This window comes from Rutilus rutilus (genome assembly GCF_951802725.1).
Source record: "Rutilus rutilus genome assembly, chromosome: 25".
Taxonomy (NCBI): domain Eukaryota; kingdom Metazoa; phylum Chordata; class Actinopteri; order Cypriniformes; family Leuciscidae; genus Rutilus; species Rutilus rutilus.
This window is the reverse complement of record NC_140229.1, coordinates 11,845,018-11,868,121: the sequence shown is the minus strand read 5'-3', so window position 1 is coordinate 11,868,121 and position 23,104 is coordinate 11,845,018. Positions and strand designations below refer to the sequence as shown.

Genomic DNA, 23,104 nt, shown 5'->3' with positions numbered 1-23,104 from the left:
CCTCCCGTCCATACGGTAATCTCTCTACTGTGCGACAGAGAGTCGCGTGGTTATGACGCAATCGTTAGCCTACTTTTACAAAAACTGCTTCTACGGGGCCATAACATAAGCTACAAGGTAATGGAGCATTTTATACATTGTCGTGTTTCTTTAGAAATAAATAATGGACAAATGGAGTCTTTAAACGCCTCAGATGTAAAGTTATTCGCTGTCAAAGTGACCCCAAATTGAATGGGAGTCAATGGGATGCTAACTGCAGGTGAAGTTCTGCTACAAGATGGCGGCACGCGGCCGACTTCAACTTCCGGTCGACTTCCTTCCCCCCTGGCAAGAGCTCATGAAGCTCCGCCCCCTGTGCCATGCAGCAGCAGCTTATTTGCATTTAAAGGGCAATGATCAAACATGATCTGTTGGGGATTTTGAGCTAAAACTTCACATACACACTCTGGGGACATCAGAGACTTATTTTACATCTTGTGAAAAGGGGCATAATAGGTCCCCTTTAAATGAAAGGCACAATATGTAAGTTCTGTCGCTAGAGGCTGCTTATTCAAAACTATAACAAAGACGAAGCTTGATGACGCAGTGATGGAATGTGGAATCCTGGGAATTGTCCTGTTGACCTCCGAAGCTGTTTTTGCTTTATATGGGTTACCTTTGGCGACAGAACCCATAGCAAACAATAGTGAATAATTGTGGTCAATCAAAAATGTGTAAAACAAACAACTGTCACTTGCTAGATGCTACCAGAGATCGTCGACTTTGACACTACAACTACTACTTCAGCATTTTTTCAGGAAGCACACTGTGTTTTCGTAGGGGGGATATGACATCATTGACAGTACTATTTTAAACATAACTGAATCAAAACTGAACTGACCTAAGATAAATAATGACACTAGTATCTTATATAGAGCTGCTGTATCGTTGACTTGAGTTAGCTTCATAATTGAAGAACTTTGCAACATTAATACTGTTATTTCCTCATTTATGACTGTGCTGCTTTGAAACAATCTGCATTGTATAAAGCATTAGCCTATTTAAATGAATGTGACTTGATTTGACTTATAAGTGCATGTTTCACCATATAATCTCTGTAAAAGTGTTTCAAACTATCCAAACACACATATCCTGCATATATTTACATTTTAATTGAGCAAAGGTTTTGAAAATAACAGATGGCAAATGTTGCTGGAGTAGGATTGGTCAGTAGTTAAGTAGGTCAATAGTTATCTATGAGATATTCTGTGAATCTACTGAAAGAAACAATACACCATTGTTTGGACTGAATAAGGGCTCATTTCATCCCAGATGTTGAATGATGCAGCTTTTGTGATCAATGCATTATATTCTATTTGTGGATCTCATAAGAGCACATCGCACTGAAGGAGCAATCAAACCAGCTTATCTTTAATAAATGCGCTGGTGTCTACCAGCATTACCTGCATTACTATCTAATAGCCAGGGACCCCTTTGAGAAATTAAATAAGCTCCTGCAGGACCCGAAAAGCATATTAATAATGTATCGCTCTTAGTAAACATGAGTTGAGTTTGACTGCAGAGCACTGCAGAATTCAGCTGTACATTAATTTATATTCCTTTACAGTTCACCAGTTCTGCTAAAGTGCCTTTTAGCATCCCTAAAGAAATGTGATGTCAGCTCTGAGAAGACTGTGTTCGTGACAGAGGTTTAAGAAGCGTTCCTTAGTGTTCCCAGTTCTTGGAGATGACAGGGCACCTGTGCACCTGTGAACTTAGGTCTTCCATTATGGATGACAAGAATATTTTTTCCCCCACAGAGCCTGTGTCTGGACAGTATCTGGAACAAATCACGTTGGATTATAATTTCGGATATAAACACTGATGTCTACGGTATAGTTAAAATAGAGTAAATCAGCTTTTGAATGTAACTTGACACTTCAAATAAAGATTGCATCATTTGCGTTGTTACACCAGTAGGTGGCGACAAGTGACTGTTAAAAATGTTTTTGTCATTGAATCATTCATGAGATTCATTCAAAAACGCTGATTCATCCAGTAAAAAAAACAAACAAGTGAAGTCTTTCTGAGTGAGTCATTGAATCATTCATTCAAATCGTTGTTGTTTTTTAAATATTTAATTCAAGTTAATTCAATATTTTTAAATAGACTGCAGCAATCAACCTTTTGTCAGAACCTGTTATTTTGTTTAGTTGCCTATTCAGAATTGTTGTCTATATCTATCACATCTGCCAGCTGAAGTGCCCTTCATCTCCACCAGAGGGCACTATTCCCGAGTCCTGGGCTTTTTTTCATTGTCTGTCCTCATGATTGTGTGATTTCATTAATCTGTGTGTGATTACCCTTGTTAAAGTCTGCCTATTTAATCCCTGTGTTTTCATTCTCACTTTGTGAAGTCTTGTATGTTGTTACACTGCATTTCTGAGCGTTATCCTAGTTTCCTGTGTCTTGTTTTTTTTTATTTATTTTTTTATTATTAGTCTATGCCTGTTTTCTGGATTCCCCTTTTGGCTGTGTTTTCTGCTCAGTTGCTCATTTGGATTGTTTGCCCGTATGTTTGACCTCTTTGCCTGTTATATGGATTATGATCGGAGCAGTACATAAATTCGTCAAATTAAATTGATGATCAGATTATCCCATGTGCCCTGCTACAGTACAAAAATTAAATAAATATAAAACTAGTTCCTTATGTATTATACAATAAACTTGCTCAACTGTACTGAAATGTTAAAAGTGCTGTCTGTAAGAATGTCAGCTAGTGGTCGAAATAGGTACTGCAGTCCAAATTCAAAATACACGGGTTGCCAGTTTGAGGACACGCAACAGGACCGAGCGCAATTGACAATGAACGCCGAGGGGCACACTGTAAGTTGATGAGTTCATTGAGTTTTTTAGATGGATATCGAGGCTTTTTAGGTTGTGTGGAATCTGCAATCTCTAAACCAGATTGTTTGCTCGTTTCCAAGGCTGCGATACTCTGTGTTTCCTGCCAACTGGCATCGCGAGGTGTCGAAATACTATTGGGTGTACAGGCAGTGGGCGAGATCACACAGACCAAAACAAAAACCGACTGAAAACAAGAACATGTCAAATAAAAAGTAAAATAACTGGCTGTAGAAGTGTTTTTCAGAGAAACGAGTATGTGAACTTAGCATGTTTCCTAAATATCTGCAAACATATTATGGTATTTTCATGCTTTAGTAGAGTAAAAAAGTAACATACAGCACATTTAAGCTTAATTTGTTGCATGTAGCCTACTTAGTCCTATGTGATTTACATTAGCATTTTAAAAAAAAGTCTTATTTTCCACATAACTATATAAACATTCTTAAAATAAGATACATTTATTCAAGAAGCCAAATTGCAGAAGATATTAAGACTTTAGAGTGTCTTAGAATAGGTTTTTTTTTTTTTTTTACCCAATTGGCAAATAGAATGTTCTTGTTGTCAGCATGAATCTAAAATAATTTAAAGTTATGCAAAAATATATATAAATTTGCTCCCAACTAAATTCATAAAAAGATATTACTTTATATACATACATATAAAGCTTGAAATGATTGGAAACTTGCAATTTCAAAGAAATAAAAACATGGTTCTGTTGTGTATAGTTAAAGCATGTAGTTAAATTTCGAGACATCAACCACACTGTAATTAAAAGTGCGTTAAAAAGAAAGTGCACGGAATACAATAACAATTTTGCACAATGGCTGTATAAATACAGGCCAGCTTCTTGCAGCGCTTGCAAATATTTAAAATATGGACAATGCCTTGTATTTACATTAATTGCATATCATTTGGATAAAAACAGATCAGAGACAAAGAAACAAGCCTTAGTATAAAAAGAAATGCAGTGTCTTGTACCTCATCTTGACGACACTGAGAATCAGAGGGAAAAAGATGCTACCTAAAGAAATGATGGTGTATCTTCCTCCAATCAAGTAAAATTCCTCGCTGTGAGGTCAGGAGTTAAACGTGTCGGTTCTAACTGCCTCGGTTTAGGTAGTTACGCTCTGCCTTCTGTCTGCAGGCTGTTTGGAGAACAACGTTGCGCCCCTTTCACAGCCCTCTCTCTACAGGCCCATCTGCTCTGCCATGCCACGTTCAGCTCGAAAAATACTCAATCCACCGTTGCTCTTTTTCTGCAGGGTTTTGTCTTTTTGCCATGTCTCTGGAGGGCTGGAAAGGGTGGTAGATAGACCAACATAAAACACCGCCAATACACAACATCAAAACTTCTTTAGTGGCAGTATTTTAAGATCAGTGGTTCTCAACTGGTTGGTCACTGGTCTGTTCTTTGAGGATCACAATGGGGAAAATAATTCGAAATGCAGATAATGAACTACAATAGTTATGATAGCAATATAAATTGGCTTATCAACTTGAAAAAAGGAGGAAAAAACACTTTCTGTATCTTTAGTGTCTGATGTCAAAGGCAGTGCAACCATTCAAACAACACTGTACTGGTTAACTATACTGTATTTTGGTGCAAACTCATATGTAACTTAGTAGAACCAAGTCATATGAGACAAATGTCTCCTCTCCACCAGTAAGCTGGTGTGTGGTGGGCATTCTGGTGCAATACGGCTGCTGTCACATCATCCAGGTGGATGCTGCACATTGGTGGTGGTTGAGGAGATTCCCCCCTTCCATTTGTGAAAGCGCTTTTGAGTAACCAGAAAAGCACTATATAAAATGTAACGATTATAGTTATTATTATAAATGCCAACATGGACAGCTTACATTTGTTATATCTTTCACAAATCTTAAAATGAATTTCCAGTTTTCATCCTGCACATTGTCTAAACTCATTTGTAGCATTTAAAATGATTGATTATTGACAAAACATTGATTTTAGATATTTTAAATTTATTAAGACAAAATAGCACCACTTATCAGTTATCAGCTAATAACATGAAAATAACCATTTTAATTAATTTAGTATGAGTGGATCCCTAAACAAACCCAGATGAATATGGCATATGGGTTTGTGTATAAACTGTATTCTGATAAAAAGTTTAGATTACAATAATATACAGTGATTACTGACAGAGATCCAAGCTACAAGTCAGGTCAGATGAGACACATTCCACTCTCCTGGCAGCAGAAGAATGTGATCACTTTATGTATATGGTGCCATCGAGAGTGATGAGAAAAGATAACATCATTATTTGAAATGGCATGAGACATGCAAGCCACCTGGAGTTGAATCGTCCTCGTCGATGCCACACACGGTGGGTGGGTGCTGTGTGAATGTGTGCAGTGGTCCATGAGTTAGCCACTCATTAGATGGGTGGTTTGGCAGATAGAGGTATTTGCGGTATTTGCGTGCACTCTGTCCCGCTGTGTAATTTGAGGATGTAATTGGTGCTGGTTGATTCTGTGCACTCTATCCTGTGAAGCCATCTTTTCCACTAGCTTACAATCAAGCACCTATACCAATAGTTGAAAGCATCTGCTTGAAACCACTAAAAAAGTTTGCATCTTTTTGTAGAAATCAAATTTAGTGCAAGCATTAGGGGTTGATGGTTTAGACTGGGGTCTTGCTCAAGGTCACAACCAGCCCAGGTCTTGATTTTACCTCTGTGTTTTTTCTCAAGACTCTTAGTCTCCACAAAAACAACTTTACAGTTGTCTTGTAATCTGTCAGACTTGAGCTCAGCTATCAAAACACAACATAACGACAGCTTCAGCGTCTTTTCACTGTCAGATTCACAAACGTGTTATTTTTCCACAAGATATAAGAGTGGTCTGAAAAGGTGGTCTGTGGTACATTGCATGCAAACTCACTTTCTCATGGCACAAAAAGAGGTTCTTCAACTTTCAAAAAGGAGAAGAAAGCACGCTACGTATCTCTCTTTGTTGTCAACGGCCGAACATACGTCTAAGAATATGTACACAGAATGTGTAAAACCGGTTGCACACTGTGCATTTATAATAGTCCTTTATGATTGTTGCTTGTCAGACTGTTCGAACGTGATCCTCGCTGTAAGCCATGTCAGTTGTCATTAATGTCAGACTGTACGAGTATGACAGTCAAAGACGCGTTAAAAACGGATGCGCGCAAGAAAATGTGTCCGGAGTTTTACATCATCAATCAATGACACGCTCGGTGACAGTGAGCTGCTTTACATGCGGGATTGAAATGGTGGCTAACTGTGATGGCCAAACCTGTGGCCAGTGCCACACATTGATAAGGGTAACCCGCATACATTCCACTATAGGCTACATTCATTCACATGCTGATAGTTATTTTTTTCCTCTTTATATAGGATTTAAGGTTTATGTTATGTATAATAAAAACCTTACACAGATTTTGTTTGACATATTTGCAAAGCTTTCTTGACACATTTTAATACTTCGTTGGTTTGGAGTGCACACTACTGGCTTGTTTCTTGTTTCTATTGAGTTTAAGTTACCGTGGCGTGGAGATGAGATGAATGGCGTTGGTTGCGGGTGTGCGTCCTTCCTTCATAGCGGTCTTGACTGGCAAGGCCGAGGCGCGTGCGTGTCATCACTCCTTATTAAAATGTAGATATTTCGATAATACTTCAATTGTATGGAACAATGTATGCTTAATTTTTGCAAATTTCTATGTCACTGTCCATTTTTATTATGTGGGTTTAGGGGGCGTGTAGATCTAGGCTATGTAGCCTACAGAACTTCTTTTTTTTTTTTTTGCGGAAAATGTATTATTTTCAAATATATGCAGTATATAAACAAATATATATTTTTGTTTGTTAATGACATAATTATACATATGCATGAACATTTATAAGTTTTAAATACAATTATGATTACTGTAGGCTCATACTGTATATGTAGCAGGGCATTCAGTTACTTTTGAAAGGACAAAAATAAGGTGTCAGTGTATTTCATTAGACTTTCACTTTGTCAGCTATAGCATTTCCTCACATTTTACCACTGATTTTTAGTGACAGTCAATATGCATGGGCCACTGGCGATGACAGTTTAGTTGTTGTTTCCAGTTTGAGTTGAGAAATACACATTTCAGCATTATCACTAATCTGTGTGTGCATTTTACTTGAGAACCAAGCAAGTTGACTCATGAAACCATTTGTTTATTATATCGCTATCGCAATCGCAATACTGACCTCAATAATCGCAATATGACATTTTCCCCAAATCGTGCAGCCCTTGTTCCCATAACTCCCAAGAGCAGCGCACATTTAAAATTCCACTTGAATCCTATTCTGAATGCTCTATGCCTCCCATGCACTCATAGTACATTCTTTTTTGAGTCATTTTCTTTTTTCTGTTACATCTAGCTATAGCTCAGAGAAAGAAACAGCAGCGAACATGAAGGCAGAGGTCGGGCAGTCCTTCCTCAAAGCCATTTTGCTTGTTCCAACCGAGTCTTAAGGCAATTTTAGAAGGTCTCTTTTTATTTGTCCAGCCTAATGAATCAATGCTTTTCCAAAGCATTGGCAACACGCTACAGCTGGCGGTGCAGTACCAGTGACCCTGATGTGAGTCGGGCAAGGTCTTCAGTCAGAGGTCTTTGCAGGTATCTGTCCAGCATAATTAATCAAACCATTGACAACATACAACTATAGGGAAACAACATATGTAATTCTAAAGATTAAACATTTAGTTTAAACAACCCAACCTGCATCGAGATCATTTTGGAGCATTGCAAATGCAGCTGAGGCGTTGAAATCGAAAATGTATGGCCTCATTATGTCACAGAAACTCACTTTTTTCAATTCACATTAATTAAAAGGAATCTGGATTCAGAGCAAGTAGCGCACCCCAGCTACAGCGCCTGTTCCTTCCCCGAGGGGACGCAACTGACTGACATGGTGCATGTGTTTCCCTGCTGTTTGAAATGATGAACAAGGCCACATAAATTCAAAAAGTACAGATCACTTTGCACTTACTCAAATATTTCATAGTAAAACGGTTTTACCACATTTCAATGAGCATTCGAGAGAAAGGCAAAATGCAATTCCCTTTGCTTGAGCACCTCTGCCTCGTTACGCATTCACGAGGCATATTGAGCTATGGAAATAATAAAGGAGATCTGAAGACCTTTAGTTGAACACTGTGTGTCTAAAATTCTAATTTGAATACAGATTACTTGAACATTTCTTTTCCACATATAGGCTACTTTATTCCAGCCACATAAAAGAGTAAATATTTTCAAGGTTTGTTAAAGGTGAACGACACTGATATTTTTGTTTGTATTAGTTTGCATTTTGTTTTTCCATTTGAATGGACATTTACATACAAACAGAGCATTTAGTGGATCGAATCAGCTATTCTGTAACATCCGTAGGGCAGACAGGGGTCAGGAACTTTGTTAAAGGCAGAAGACTAGTATGAGGACTTTTTTTTCTCTCTCTTCACCAGCTGATTTAAACACTGTCAGCACTCCAGCGCTGAAGATCAAATCAATGACCTTCCGAGCACTGGGTTCCATCTTCACCGTGATTCTCCAGTAGACACTGATCATGTGACCCTAATAGCTCATTCCCCTCTTTAACCCTCCCTGCAGACATAAGACAGTATGTCGATCAATATAAGTGTGTTTCTATGTTTTTCTCTACAGATGCAGCATTTTTCAAAAAAAAAAAAAAAAAACACACATGAAAACAACCTTAGTCAATGATTTACTTACACCATTATTTACATGAGTACAATCAGTTTGAGAGTTAGGTGAACATCTGGATGTTCCAAATTTGAGATAAAAATCATTCCCTTAGTTGGCAGTTACCAAATGAAACGTGTTTGCAGATTGAAAGGTTGGTGTGAAAATTGCACTTCAATTTGGAATTGAACAGCATCCGCCTGTGAGTTTTGTACAGTTCCATCACTGCATACAGATGGTGCTAACAAGATCTTAGTCTGATTATCATATGGTGAATTTGGGAGTTAGGAAAATGTTTAATTCTGTACAGTTATAATGTTGCAATGCTAAATTAATCCACATATGCTCTTGATAAGATAGGAGAGAGCAAAGGAAATTGAAAAGGGGGAAAAATACAGGAAATAGAAAAAGGAAAAGGATGAAAGAGAGTGGGATACATAAAAGGAAAACAAAAACACAGGAAAAGGGGAACAAAAAAATAGGATAAAAAACAGGAACAGGAATTTTTTTATTAAATAGAAAATTAAAAAAGGTAGAAAAAAAAACTAGACAAAGGAAATAAAAAAAATAAAAAAATAGGGGAAAGGAAACCAAACAAAAGAAAATCAAAAAGAAAAGAAAAGGGAAAATAATCCAAAAGACAAACAAAAGTAGGAAAATGAAAAAAGAGAAAACAGGAAACGAAAAGGAAATTAGGAAAAGGAAAGACAATGAAAATGAAACCAAAAGGAAAAGAAGGAAAGAATCCTTGAACAATGCTTTGAAATAGGAAGATAACTGTTCATAATTCCTAACACATTACAGTTTTAAAAGAAAAACGTGTGAAATTTGGGGGCAACAATCTGACCTACATCCCTTGTGATTAGACTGTGAAATCAAGCAATGAACGAGCTGAATCTTAATTAAGTGTAGGACATTACGAGTAGCATTTTACATGCTGTATTTCATAAACTATAAACAAGACAAAGGAAAACAGCATTATAACAATCCCCTGACAATGCAACAGATGACTCCATTTGTGCCTCATTATATAGTGATTGTTTAGGGCTAAAACAAACCCAAACAAAAAGGAGCCAATGACATTGCCCACTGGAAGATGTTCCTTTTTAGAACGATGACATCAAACGTTGTGCAGATTGCCCTGGAAAAATAGCTTTCCTCCAATCACAACGGCCTTTTGTGTAGTCTCTCTGACAGAATACCCAAGAGCAATGAAACACTAAATGCAAACTGACAGCTGTAGGAATAAAGGATCAGCTGCACTCACTGATTGGGCGAAAACTGACCTCTCTTTTTCATTTATTCATTTAACAGTGCACATATAACAGCAAGAAAACATGCTTCCATGCACTTAATGACAGCAACAGAAACAAACGTTTTGGTTGAAAGAGGCAGTGAGAGGCATGATGGAGATTGCCCAAGTGCATTGATTTTGAGCATCAATTTTTAACATATAATAAGTAAAAGATAATCTGCATCAATTCTACACCGACAAACAAGGTGAATATAAGCAGATAAAAAGAGAAAGAAAAAAATAATAATTATTTGTACCAATTGTTTGTACCATTTTTAATTAGAACATTTTATGGATATGTTAATATAATATATATATTTTTTATTAATTAAAATTTTAAACTGACTTTGATCTGAAGAGCAAATGTTTTTTTGTTTTTTTTTAATTAATAACATTGTATAACAAAGCTATATATTCTTGTCTTGATATTTGATTTAACTGATTAACTGACGCACTGTCAGTCCAAAATATACATTGTGTATAGCAATTGTTCAGACCCGATTTGTGTGTCCCATTCCGCTCTTTCGTCTTCCGGGATATGGTAATGACGTTGCGTTGGTAGGTATACACCTAAAACAACAACATCAACATGGAGGGATTTGCAATGCAGATGTTGTCTTGTTTACAACATGACAATGTGTATAGCCGCCGCGCTGGACTACTGCATTTTATGAGGCAGTGGCAGAAACGTAGGAGGCTGGTATGCGTGGCTTTATTCCATGCTGTCGTCTCCTAACAACATCTGCCGTTTAGATTGTATGTGCTGTGAGAAAGTTACATAAACCACACAAAATCTGATGAGAGCAGTCAAGACCGAGGGTGCATTCACATTTGTAGTTCGGTTCGCTTGGTTTGTTTGCTCCGGACCAAAAAAAAAAAAAAAAAACCTTTAGCCCTGATCCACTTATCGTTCAGATTGACATTTTTATCAACGAACGAACCTATCCGAACTTAAAGTCATAAGCCCCGGGACACACCAAGCCGACTTTGTGTGTCGTTGGCAGTTTTTGTGCGTCGGCCGACTAAGTTTTCTCAGTGTGTTCCGCAAGGATCCGCACCGTCGGCTGAAGTTGGTCCTCGTCAGCTTTTTTACGGGCCGATTCGACATGTTGAATCGGCGTCGGGCCGTCGGTGAGAGAGAGAACTCTGATTGGCTGTTCAGCTTAGTGAACGAGTCAGTGCCCGAGAATAATAGCAAAAAAGCGAGCAAAGTCAAAATGGTACCGATAGAAGGCTGTTCTAATGTTACGTCATCTTGCTCTTTGGCGAATATTTCAATATCAACATGAGCAGAGTGCAATAAAGAAAGTGTTTAGCAGGATTGATATTCAAAACGGTAAGCACGCACTGCTTTGTTTATGGTTTATATGTATCTGCAGCCTGCAGGGTCGGTTTCCCTTTTTGAATGATGAATATAAATGAATAAGTCTGCAGAAATACACAGTTGTCTCATTTACACGCAGGCGCAGAACGCGCATTCTAGCTGACAGTTGGCTAATTCTCTCGGTGTGTTCAAGTGCAGCTTTTTCCCCCAACGCAGGCAACGCCACAGCCGGCTTTCATCAGCGCTAGTTCTTTGGCGTCGGTTTGGTGTGTTCCGGGCTATAGGGATAGGTTCACAACCTGATCAGTCGGCATTTATGACGTATTGCCTATTTTGAGACGGAACATACCGAACATCCAAAACAATGCTGTGTGCAACATCGCAAATCATCTTCCTGTTTTTGGTTTGTTTACATGTCTTTGCTCCATGAGGCGTTCATATTTAATTCGAACCGCGCCAGAGTTCGTTTGGGACAGGACCGAGACCCATCTTTTCAGGGGTCTCAGTCCGCTTCTTTGGTGCGCACCAGATTTCGGGTACCCTGGAAATCCAGAGTTCTCATGAGAGCACAAGTTGAATTTGCTCAGCGAGTTTAATCTGGTGTCGAGTAATGATGCTCATTAAATATGCCCTTGTATCCGAGCTGCACCAATCGCATCGGGTTATCTGATACAGGCGGGCCAGAGGCGAGCTAAACAGATGACGACAGCGCTGTGACGTTGAAGTCAATAGTAAACATTGCAAGATGGCTATGGATGAACACCAGTTGTTTGAAACGGCTTTGGCCGCTACAATGATCGAGTTAGACTTGGCTTTTTATCTAAAAGAGGAACAGAAGACGGTGCTCGAATCGTTCCTTTGCAAAAAGGGCGTTTTTGCTGTTTTGCCGACCGGATACGGCAAGAGTCTAATCTACCAGTTAGCTCGCTGGTAGCTAAGCGTATGGGGCTTGTTGTGATTGGTCGTAGTGTTATCCAATTGCGTGCAGTGACATTTTTAAATGCATGCTTGGTGCCGCCCCTCGAGCTGGCCGTTTTTCATTACTCGATGCCAGACCATTAATCTTTAAGATTTAGGTCTGGAGTTCCAGGCTATGTTTCGGGTGCCAGCGTTCACACTTATTCAAATAAACCACAATAGCAGGGCAATTGCACAATGGTTGGTTTTAATCAAACCAAACATGCCAAGTGTGAACACTAGTGATGGGGACGAGACCGCCTATGCCGAGTCCGAGTCAAGACCGAGTCTTTGAAGGGTCGAGTCCGAGTCGAGACCGAGTCCGTTGGTTTTCAAATTCAGTCGAGTCCGAGTCAAGACCGAGTCTTTGAAGGGTCGAGTCCGAGTCGAGACCGAGTCCGTTGGTTAACATGGGAGGATTTGAACTTGAAACACGGAGTGTACTGACGCCTTTCCGTGGTTAAAACAACATTGCTTCTTATGTTTGTTCATGTTTATTTGAGGCTATAAATTAACTAGAAGGAAGAGATGATCGGTTCACGAGCAGCTTTAACTGATGCTCTACAGCGATCTGTCACTACACATTTAAGAGCCACAAAATGGTATTTATTGTTTAAATTTCTTTTAAAAAATGACCAAGTTTGAAAGGCGAGACTTTGTTTAATATGTTTAATATCAAAAGTAACCGAAAAGTAACCTGGTCTGTCCTGTCTGTCAGCGTGTTGTCAGTCTCCTCTCTGCTCCGTGATGTATTTTTCACTGCGTGAGAACATGGTGTGGCGTGAGAACGGTGTAGCTTGTCGGACATAGCGACAGTAACTAAGGGGGGCGGGTCTTTGCGAACAGTCTATTAAAATTTTCTAGTGGTATGTATTCTAGTGGACTAGTGATGGGACGAGACCGCCTATGCCGAGTCCGAGTCAAGACCGAGTCTTTGAAGGGTCGAGTCCGAGTCAAGACCGAGTCTTTGTAAGAACAAGTCCGAGTCGAGTCCGAGAAAGCAGAAATCGGTCTCGAGACCGGACTCGAGTCCGAGACCGGACTCGAGTACTACATCACTAGTGAACACACCCTGAAACAGTTTCCCAGAAATGCTATTTGAGCAGGATTTCAAACCACATGTAAATGTAGCCAGAAAGTAAAAATCGCATTTCATATGTTGCTTCACCTCCATTCACAAATCCTCTTCCATGGCCTCATGGGATAGTGAAGTGTCCATCGAAATACACAACTTACCGAAAGTAGTAGGTCATCTGGGTACTTTTCGTCCAATACTGTTTTATGAATACTATGAATTCAGACATACTACTCGGCTCACATATATCTCAAATGAAAAGAAATCTCAGATGTCACTGGACGACCAGCTGAAGCTTTTTGTTAACATATGGAAAAGTTGCAACTATAACGAATGCCCGAGGGCTACATGTGTGGACAGCTTGTAAGCATTAACCAGACACATTAATTCAACATCAAATTCAACAACCCTCAATATGAGAATAAATGAATGGTTGCAAAAACATATTGAATTTTATTGAAATATGCCAGGAGAAATAAACACATCAGCAACAACAAGGTGACTTTCATGGCGTTGTTGTCCATGCAACGATTTTAATCAGCATGTCTATATTGTTGTGGTTTAATAAGATTTTTAATAGGACTTACAGAGAGATGTTTGCATGGTCTTTGTGGATGAAATATCAGTATTTGCGGGCCACATGCAAGTATTTAATCTGGCAACCGCTGGTTTCTTCTTTCCAGTGCCAGTGACCTAACATCTCTTGCTGTCCTTGAATTCTGTAGCAGATGTTTTCAAATGTAAACTTTCCCAACAAAAATAATTTTGTTAATTAATAGTTTTTTTCTTTGTTTTGTTAGATTTATGATAAATAAATAAAAAACTGAAAGACAAACAAATACAATTAAACATGCAGACATTCTCTGAAATAAAGCTTATACAATTATGTTTTTTAAAATGACCTTGTTTTAAAAACTTGTAAAATAAGACAAATACAGTATCTTGAAAAATACTTTTTGCAGTGTAGAATTAATGTTTATTTTGTTCTACAGTATATGCATTTCTCTGTATTGGTCGCATTTGTCTATGATTCAGGAGTATACACAAAATACGACACAAATATTCATATTATTAACTAGCCATGATTCAGGAGCATTAACAAAATATGATTCATGAGTATTAACAAAACATCAAAAATAATTTGCAATAATAATGTCTTAAAGGTGCCCTTGCATGGATTATTTTATTATTTTAGAATGTTTCCTGGGGTGCCCTTATAATGTTAGTATGTTTTTTAGATCAAAATTTGTTATAATTTAGAAATAAAAGGCATTTTTCCTAGCCTGATTTTAGCCTCTGATTTGAACACTCTGTTTGAAGGGGCGTGTCTGCTGTGAGACTGCAGTGTAAACGCCCACTGCTGTGATTGGCTGCTGTGAGACTTCAGTGTAAGCCTGTTGATCACGTGAATGAAGATCTTATCATTGCAACGCAGTTTCTGCACTCTCACTAATGATTTCACTAATGCAAACATGATGTACGTACAATAAGAGCTTCGTTGTGCAGTGTAACAGCGTCATTGATTTCATAACGAGTTTTGGCAAGTGTCCAGATAAACTCGCGCTGTGTGATTGACAGCTTGAGCAACTGGAAAGGGATTGTTCTTTGATCGCTATCTGTATATTAATCACAGTTTAAGTAAGATTATTTTCATCCTACTAAGAGAAACGACGTGAAGTTGATCGTTTAGTCACTGGCTTGATTTACTGATGCATAAACAGTATTGAACGACTTTGAGAGAAAGATTATCTGTCTGAACTTGAACAATTACACATAAGACATTCACATAACCCACTGGTTCTTCAGAGGCTCGGATGAAGGAACTAAAAAAAATACCTTTGTGTTCATTTGTACATCCAAACACTGAGCAACTGCCATGCTTCGCTCGTTTGCAAGTCATGATGTCTCTCGAAGAAAAATGATTCGGACGATGATTCGGCTGCGCAGTTCCGCCTGGCCTTGAACATGGGCTGGCATATGCAAATTTTTGGAGGCGTACATATTAATGATCCCGACTGTTGCGTCACAGTCGGTGTTATGTGGAGATTCGCCTATTTTTCAGGGGTGTTTTTCAAAAACGAGATTTAAATGAGAAGGAGAAAACAATGGTGTTTGAGACTCACTGTACAGTATGTCATGTACTGAACTCTTGTTATTTAACTATGCCAAGATAAATTCAATTTCAAATTCTAGGGCACCTTTAAAGACCATACAGTGTTAAAGCGTCTACCACTATACTTCCTTCTGTTGAATGCTAAACTTGTGAAAATCTGGAAAGGCAGACAGCCACACACTGGGTGCATTATCTGCAAACAATTCTTCAAAATTGCTTTAACCTCCACAAGAGCAGAAACTGTCCAGCCCAAGCTGTGGCCTACTGAGTAGATTGGGCAACAAATGACCAGAGCTCAACAAACCATGCCACTCTTGAAGGGCACAGGGCTCTCGTGATGGCATATGGACACCAGGCTCTGCGGCAAGCCAGCCTGCCTCCCCTGCATCCCCCTCCCCTCCAGGCCTTGACTGTGCAAGGATGAGTGAACAAATGTTTATCTGTCTATATAGTAGGTTTTTTTTATTTATTTTTTGCTGAGCTTTTCAAATTGCCACTTATGTGCACATAAAACATACATGCACATGCTGAGTTGAGTCAGAGAAAAGGAAGGAATGAATCTGTCATGAGGCACTCACCACCTCTGGCAAGGTCACACAAACATTATTTTAAATGACAGCCCAGTTGAACAGGGGCATTAGATAACACTCTTAGAGCATACCAACTACCCCAGGATGTCCTCGCATGATAGACCCAGCACATACAATAGGAAATTACAAATTTAACTGCACTGTGCTTTAGTTGTTTTTAATTATTAAAAAATTAAACTAGCTGTGTTCCTAACACAGCTTTGAATACTAAACCAGTACTAAACTACCGAAGCAAACTTGTCCTCTAGTGTTTTATTATTAACATAATTCGTCATATTTTAGCTGTGGCAACATAGTTACAGTAAGCAATAATTCATATATTAGAGCCATTTACTGCAGTGGGAAAAACTCCTAGTCTGACTCTGAATTTGCATATGTTACATGTAATAAAATCTGCTAAATATAGTCGATTTTCTATTATCGACTAATCAATTGTGTGATTTATGATTTATAGCATTTTCTATTCTATCAACTGTGATAACCAGGATCTGCTTTCAACATGCAAAACCACACTCTCAAATATATGACGTTACTAACTATATCTATTGTCGCGTCTGCTTTTTTTTTCTTTCTTTTTTTAACCATTCATCGTAGGTTCAAGGTCATGAAGGTGTCAACTAGCTACTTTAACAACAAATGTGTTTAAATAATATAACTAGGGGATCTCCATCCTCTTTTGCCCTCCTGGTTCTTGGATTGTGCACACTTGAAAAGTGAAGCCAAAACGTTTCGATCACCCCCATGGTGGCTGGCAGCAGTATAGGTCATAAACCCTGGCCTCTCCATGCAATCAAATGGAATGCAAGCCAAACAAAAAAATCCAATTACACTTAAAAAAAATATATATATATATTTGGTCTGTCATTTTAGGTATAGGTCTTATCACGTTGACGTATGTTCAAGTGTTAATTTTTCCAACAACTTTGGTTTTATTTAGTTACTTGATGCTATAAAACGGGGTGTAACGTCATGATTGACAGCTTTGCTTGCGATTGAGTCTGCGGGAGTGGACCTTCATACCGCGCACGGCTCCAGTTTAGTATCATTACTGCGCAGACTCAGGCTCCGAATGACTTAATCGGCAACGACCGTTTCTGGGATATTTTGGCTTCATTTTTGTACAGTGGAAAGAAGTGAATACATCATCCATCTTTTTTTACAGTATATGGTGTGAGTGCAATGCTCATTCCAAGTCTTCTATTTCAAGGTATCAGCTTTTATTTTACAGTGCATCCATGATCTCTCACATACTTTCTTACATTTATTCACTTGGCTGTCATTGATTAAAAAAAAAAAAAAAACCCTGTCGTGACTGGAACAGTAAGAACGCATGTGTCCTTTAGCTGCCAGTTTGATTAATAGATCTATTAATACAGAATCAAAAATTGCAAAGAGAAGCCCTGCAGCAGCTGCAAAATATTTAGCATAGTGTACAGCGTCATTGAAAAGTCATTTGATCAATCAGTGCCACATACTTTCAACGAAGTTTTGACCACGCATAAGACTCTGAATCTAGAGTGGGCAAGCAATCAAACCAAGTGTTAAAAAAGTAGCATGCCAACTGCATCACATTTTATTTGAAGTTCTGATCGAGGTCTTGTCATCTGCGCTATCGCAGACTTTGATATTGTTGAGAAGCAGTAATCTGCATTTTGTTTACTCCATAAATATATTACCATCAGCCTCCATCAGGATGATTCTGTAAGATGTTTCTGAGTGCCTGAATGATGTTATTTCAAGGCTCATTATGCCTCCAAAGGCTGAGGGAGCACTGAGCTGTCAATCATTATGAATTACTTATATTGTTTACAGCTGACAATAAATCTATTGTTTCTGTGGGTGGAACAATCTCACTGGTCTGAAAGTTACAACATGGATGATGTAACACTTTCAAAAATGACACTTTAATGGGGGGCCATTAAAGTTTTATATTGAGACTTTGAAAATGTCATGCTTCAAGTGCCATCATTTTCAGGCAGATACTAGTTTTCAGATGGTCTAAATTCTGTCTAAATTATTGAGGAATGTATGCTGGTATATAAATATAACTTCAGTCAAAGTTGTAGAATACCACAGACCTGACTAATCATGGTGGAGTGACTTGAACAGATGGCTCAAACAGGCAGACTAAGCAGACAAATCTAATCTTTCAGACGCAAGGTGTTCTGAAAGCGTGGATTGGGGTGGGAAAAAAATCTTCTTATGATGTCACTAAAAATGTCTTTCTCCCATTTTGGCTCTGCAAAAACCATCAAAGTACAGCAAAAGCGATTCGAGAAACATCTAACGACAGCTATTTCACGACTGGCCGGCTTCAACGATGACGTCGGTTACGTGTTTATTCTGACACCTTCAGTTCAACTAATGCTCACAAATCCATGTTATATAACGTTTTATAACAGTAAAAAGCCTTTTCATGTAATACTGTGTCATGTTCATAAAAAAATAATAAAAAAAATACAGACCCCATAGGCTTATGTAACTTTATTCCTGTACACACAGACGTTGTATTAAGCAGTACATAAAGAATTGAATGAAAAGTGTTTCTTTTGCAACATGAAAACATCTGTGGCTGGTTGCATAAACTACTAAGACTAGTCTTAAAAGTTAGTCATCAAATTTCTTTCTTTAACATTGTTCATAACTTTTTTAAGTCAGTTACATAAAAACATAGACTGGTCTAATTTGAAACCGAAAAGTAAGACTTTATACTTACTGTAAGATTTAGATTAGCCCGAACTAACTGCTAGTTGGTCAGACTAGTTCTTAATACAGTCTTAACGTAATGGCTGTTTATGAAACATGGTCCCCGGTCAGTGTATTTGGCAAATATTCCCACGATCGGTAAAAGCCAGTCACAGCTGGAGTCGAACACACCCAATAACATCACGACAGTGCTGATTGGCTGATGAAACCACAAGAACACACCAAAAACTTCTTCACATCACTAGTGACTATCATGAGCTGTGACATCAAGGGCATCAGAGAAAGAAAATAAGTCCATTCCATCCTTTTAAGGTAGAATTAAGGGGTTTAGTATATGGTCGTGCAGAATAAGGCATTAATATGCGCTTTAAGTGCTAATAAACAGCCAATATTCTAGTATATGCATGCTAATAAGCAACTAGTGAGAATTGGACCCTAAACTAATGTGTTACCATAAATATATATATTTTTTTAAATATGGTAACACTTTACTTTAGGTTAGTCCAATTCTCACTATTTAGTTACTCATTAGCATGCATATTACTGGAATATTGGCTGTTTATTAATACTCATAAAGCACATATTAATGCCTTATTCTGCATGACCATATTCTAAATCCCTTAATCCTATCCAATAACTATTAATAAGAAGTAATTAGGAGTTTACTGAGGCAAAAGTCGTAGTTAGTTAACAGTGAGAATTGGACCCTAATCTAAAGTGTGACCATAAATCCATATTATTAAAAATATAATTATTATAAATAAATAATATTATAAATAAATTACACGCATACATTAGCAGTTTACTGGGCTAAAGGGGTCATGCTAACCTATCAAGAATTTTTAGTTCAGAATTCAAAATTAAGACTTAAGACTTGATTGTATTTTTTGTTATTATTGTTACATTTATATATTTTCTTTGGTTCCCGCTGATAATGAAATTAAATCACAGCTCAAGGCCTAGCTGTGATCAGACAGGGCCAGCCCTTTGATGGTTGGCAAATACATTTCAGCAGTTTGCTAATTAAGTCAAAGCAAACAACCACCTGTGATTAAAAGTATCAAACCGATGGCTCCAGTCCTGAAGTATTTACCTCTCTAAACCACTAGCTGAGTCTATTAATTAGGCAACCTGGAAGGAAAAAGTAATTTATTAAATCATGTGACGCAGCACGTACAGAGTGACCTTTGTGAATGGAGTAGAACGACCCTGACAGGAGGGACTTTTTTCTCCTAGTGACTTTATTTGTTCGTTTTTAAATGTTGCAATCACTACTGCAATTCTAAAAGTGGTAACTGCAATGAGAGAAACCTTACTTCTTTCAAAATGGAATATTGATCTGTGTATGTGTTTCTGTGTGAATGCAGAGTCACAGAGAATCTCAGGTTTAAATTTCAATTATTGTGACCATGACTCACATTCATGCATTTTTTTTTATTCTTTTGTTGCAGTTGTATGCTTGAAATGTCCCTAGCTTAAAAGCCCAATATTTTGCCTCAGGTAAACCTGTAGATAGCCTAGCTTTTTTCTTACCTTCAATAACACATGGAATCAGACTACAATGACTTTGAAATATAATGCATAGAAAATATCTGCAATATAAGCTTATCAAAATGCCAAAAGAGCACTCCTCGTCCTCTGATATGACTCATGGAAGCGAGTAAACGGTGTCTGCGTGATGTCTTGTGCTTACTCCGTTCAGTTTGTCTCCACTGTCATTCTCGATTAGTCTACCTGAAGTGAGTTTCGACATTCCTCTGGGATGTCCCTCGGCTAAAAAAACACCCTTACGCTGCATGCAACCTCTGAAGCATGCCACTGCCACCTCACAGGAATTCTGCACGGCACACTTCTTGCAACTTTGATCACATTTGAAATGCACCATGCTTAAAGAACACTTGCTGACTTACTGAAACACAACATCCCTCCCCCATATCCCAGTTTAGGTTTAAGCAAATATCATCTCCCAGCTTCAGCATGCATAAAACGGATGATAACAGTACCTGGATACACAAGCAAAGCAATCAGCCACACCATGAAGATAAAGCAAGCAGGATTGCACATTCTTCAAACTGTTTTTTGGATGCAGCAGCTGGTATTTCTTCCTTTCCTTTTTGCTTTTCTGCACAGAAACACAACCACCTGTGTTCTGTTAGCTGTTTCTTTGATCACCGGGTAATTACAGCAGAAAACGGCTTATTTTCACCCTTGGATAGGCATGGAGTGGAGTGGAGGCAATTTAAATCCAGCACAAGTTAAAGCGGCAGAGAGACTGAGCTCCCATTGATTATTTTCATAAGAGGACCGCGCTCAGCAGGCTGGAGGAAGGGAACGCCCCGCCCCCTCTGAGCTCTGATTGGCCGGGACTCTTGGCTGCCTGTCAGCAAGGGGTTCATGCTTCGACTGGACCACTAATGCAAAGCTCTGCAAGATGAGAGAACGAGACGAGTAGCATCTTGAATAAAACTGGCGGCAAGCCTCCTAATATTTGGTCTGTCACCACAAACTGATAGACACGTCTGGAATTGCTCTGTTCCCTTATATAACGTTGCTTCTATTTAAAGATCATGCCTTTCTTATTTGTGTAATTGCCTGCTGTCAACACTGAGGATTGGGTTCATGCCAAGACGCTGAAGTCCCTTCGATGTGATAGTCATCACTACTCCAACAAAACTCTCAAGGTGACCTTGGGCAGCTTCTGTAAATCTCTAGCGACAAAGATTAACAATGTGCATCTCATCCATCCTAAATGCATCTGAATAAACATAAACAGATCTAATAATTGTTCAATTATGTTGTGGTGAAAAAATAAATCTCCAAGAACCACTTAATATCATTTCAAATTACATCAATCACAATAGTAACTCCCCAGACCACCAAAACAAGATCAACGTCAAGCACAATGAAAAACCAATGCGGTCTACAAAAAATGACTTCAAAATGAGTTTTTAATTATTAGTCTGTGTTATTTGTTTTAACAGTAAAGATATCTTTAAAACAATCAAGATACATTTTCTTGAGACTGAATAAGCTATTAGGACATGTTTTGATGTATTGTATCCTGAATATAAGTGTATTTTGTCTTACTACACTAGTATTATTATTGTTTTCAATATTTAAAAGACAAGTCTGCCAGTGCAGTAAGACATAATGCATTCGTATTTAAGACACATAACAAATAGACAAATATATATTTTAAAAAGTGTTTAACTGGAAAATTTGTAAATAATGAATAAAAAAAAACTTAGTAATGTCACAAACTCCCATCACCAGCTTTAGCAGTGCATTTCCTGTTCCTCATCAGCACACTCATCACCTCTGGCATATAATCACACACCTCAAACACACTCATTGTCTGGTCTATGGATAAAGATACCTGTATTCCTCACCTGCAAATATTACCTCCTGTGATTCCCAAATTCCTGTCTCCTTGCTGATGTGTCAATTCCTCTTCTCCAGCATTCCCTCAAGACCTGTAAGACAAAGACTTTGATTACTATTCAGCCTGATAAACAGCAGCATGTGTGTGCATTTGGTCACCTGTTGAAGACACGGCCACTATCTTCACTTGCCAATCCTAAAAACTGAAGTTTAATACCTGCCTTGATCATTGCTGTGTTATTACTTACTTGTGTTAGGAATTTGCTCAAATAAAGCACTGTTATCACTTATCCATCTCTCGCGAGTCTGCTATATTCGGACAATTAACTCTCCAATAGTACTACAAGGGGTTTGTGAGAGATAATTTTGTGTGTATAATAAAAATGCAGTAACTATAAGGTTCCGTTTGTCAATGTTAGTTAGCTGCATTAGTTAACATGAACTAACAATGAAAATAATTTAATTTTAATTTTAATTTTATTAATCTTAAATTAATCTGTTATTTAATGGACCTGAGCTAAAATAACAGTTGTGTTTTTAACTATATTAATAAAGATTTAAATACGGTAACACTTTCTTGGTCAACTTTAGACATACTGTACTACTAACTATAAGTAACTTTGCAACTACATGCCAACTAACTCTCAGTAGAGTATTAGCAGTGTCTGCTTAATATCTGCAAACACTTTATTTTGATGGTCCCCAACAGACTAACTATAAGTAACTTTGCAACTACATATCATCTTCCAGTCATTAGAGTATTAGTAGTGTATGCATTAACTTTGCAACTACGTGTCAACTTATTCTATTAACCCGAACACTAACCTTTGCAACAGTCTGCTTCAGTCTACTAATACTCTAATGAGAGTTAGTTGAAATGTAGTTGCAAATTTACTTTTAGTTAGTAAAATATCCAAAGTGGACCATCGAAATAGTGTAACCACCATAAATACTGTAACAAATGAATTGCTCACTGTTAGTACATTTTAGTTAATGCTGAACTACCATTAACTACTGTAGGACCTTTTTGTAGTAGAGTGTTACTATACCATT

At 38.0% G+C, this 23,104-nt stretch overlaps 1 protein-coding gene across 1 annotated transcript in view; it reads right to left on the bottom strand.

Moving 5' to 3' along the window:
- Positions 1–20,913, bottom strand: part of opcml (opioid binding protein/cell adhesion molecule-like) — a 159,494-nt gene extending 138,581 nt beyond the window's left edge. Inside the window, exon 1 of the mRNA XM_084400806.1 lies at positions 20,674–20,913. Coding sequence (XP_084256932.1) covers positions 20,674–20,734 — 61 coding nt within the window. The 5' untranslated portion in view covers positions 20,735–20,913. The remainder of the gene's footprint in view (positions 1–20,673) is intronic.
- Between the last annotated feature and the right edge of the window lie 2,191 nt (positions 20,914–23,104).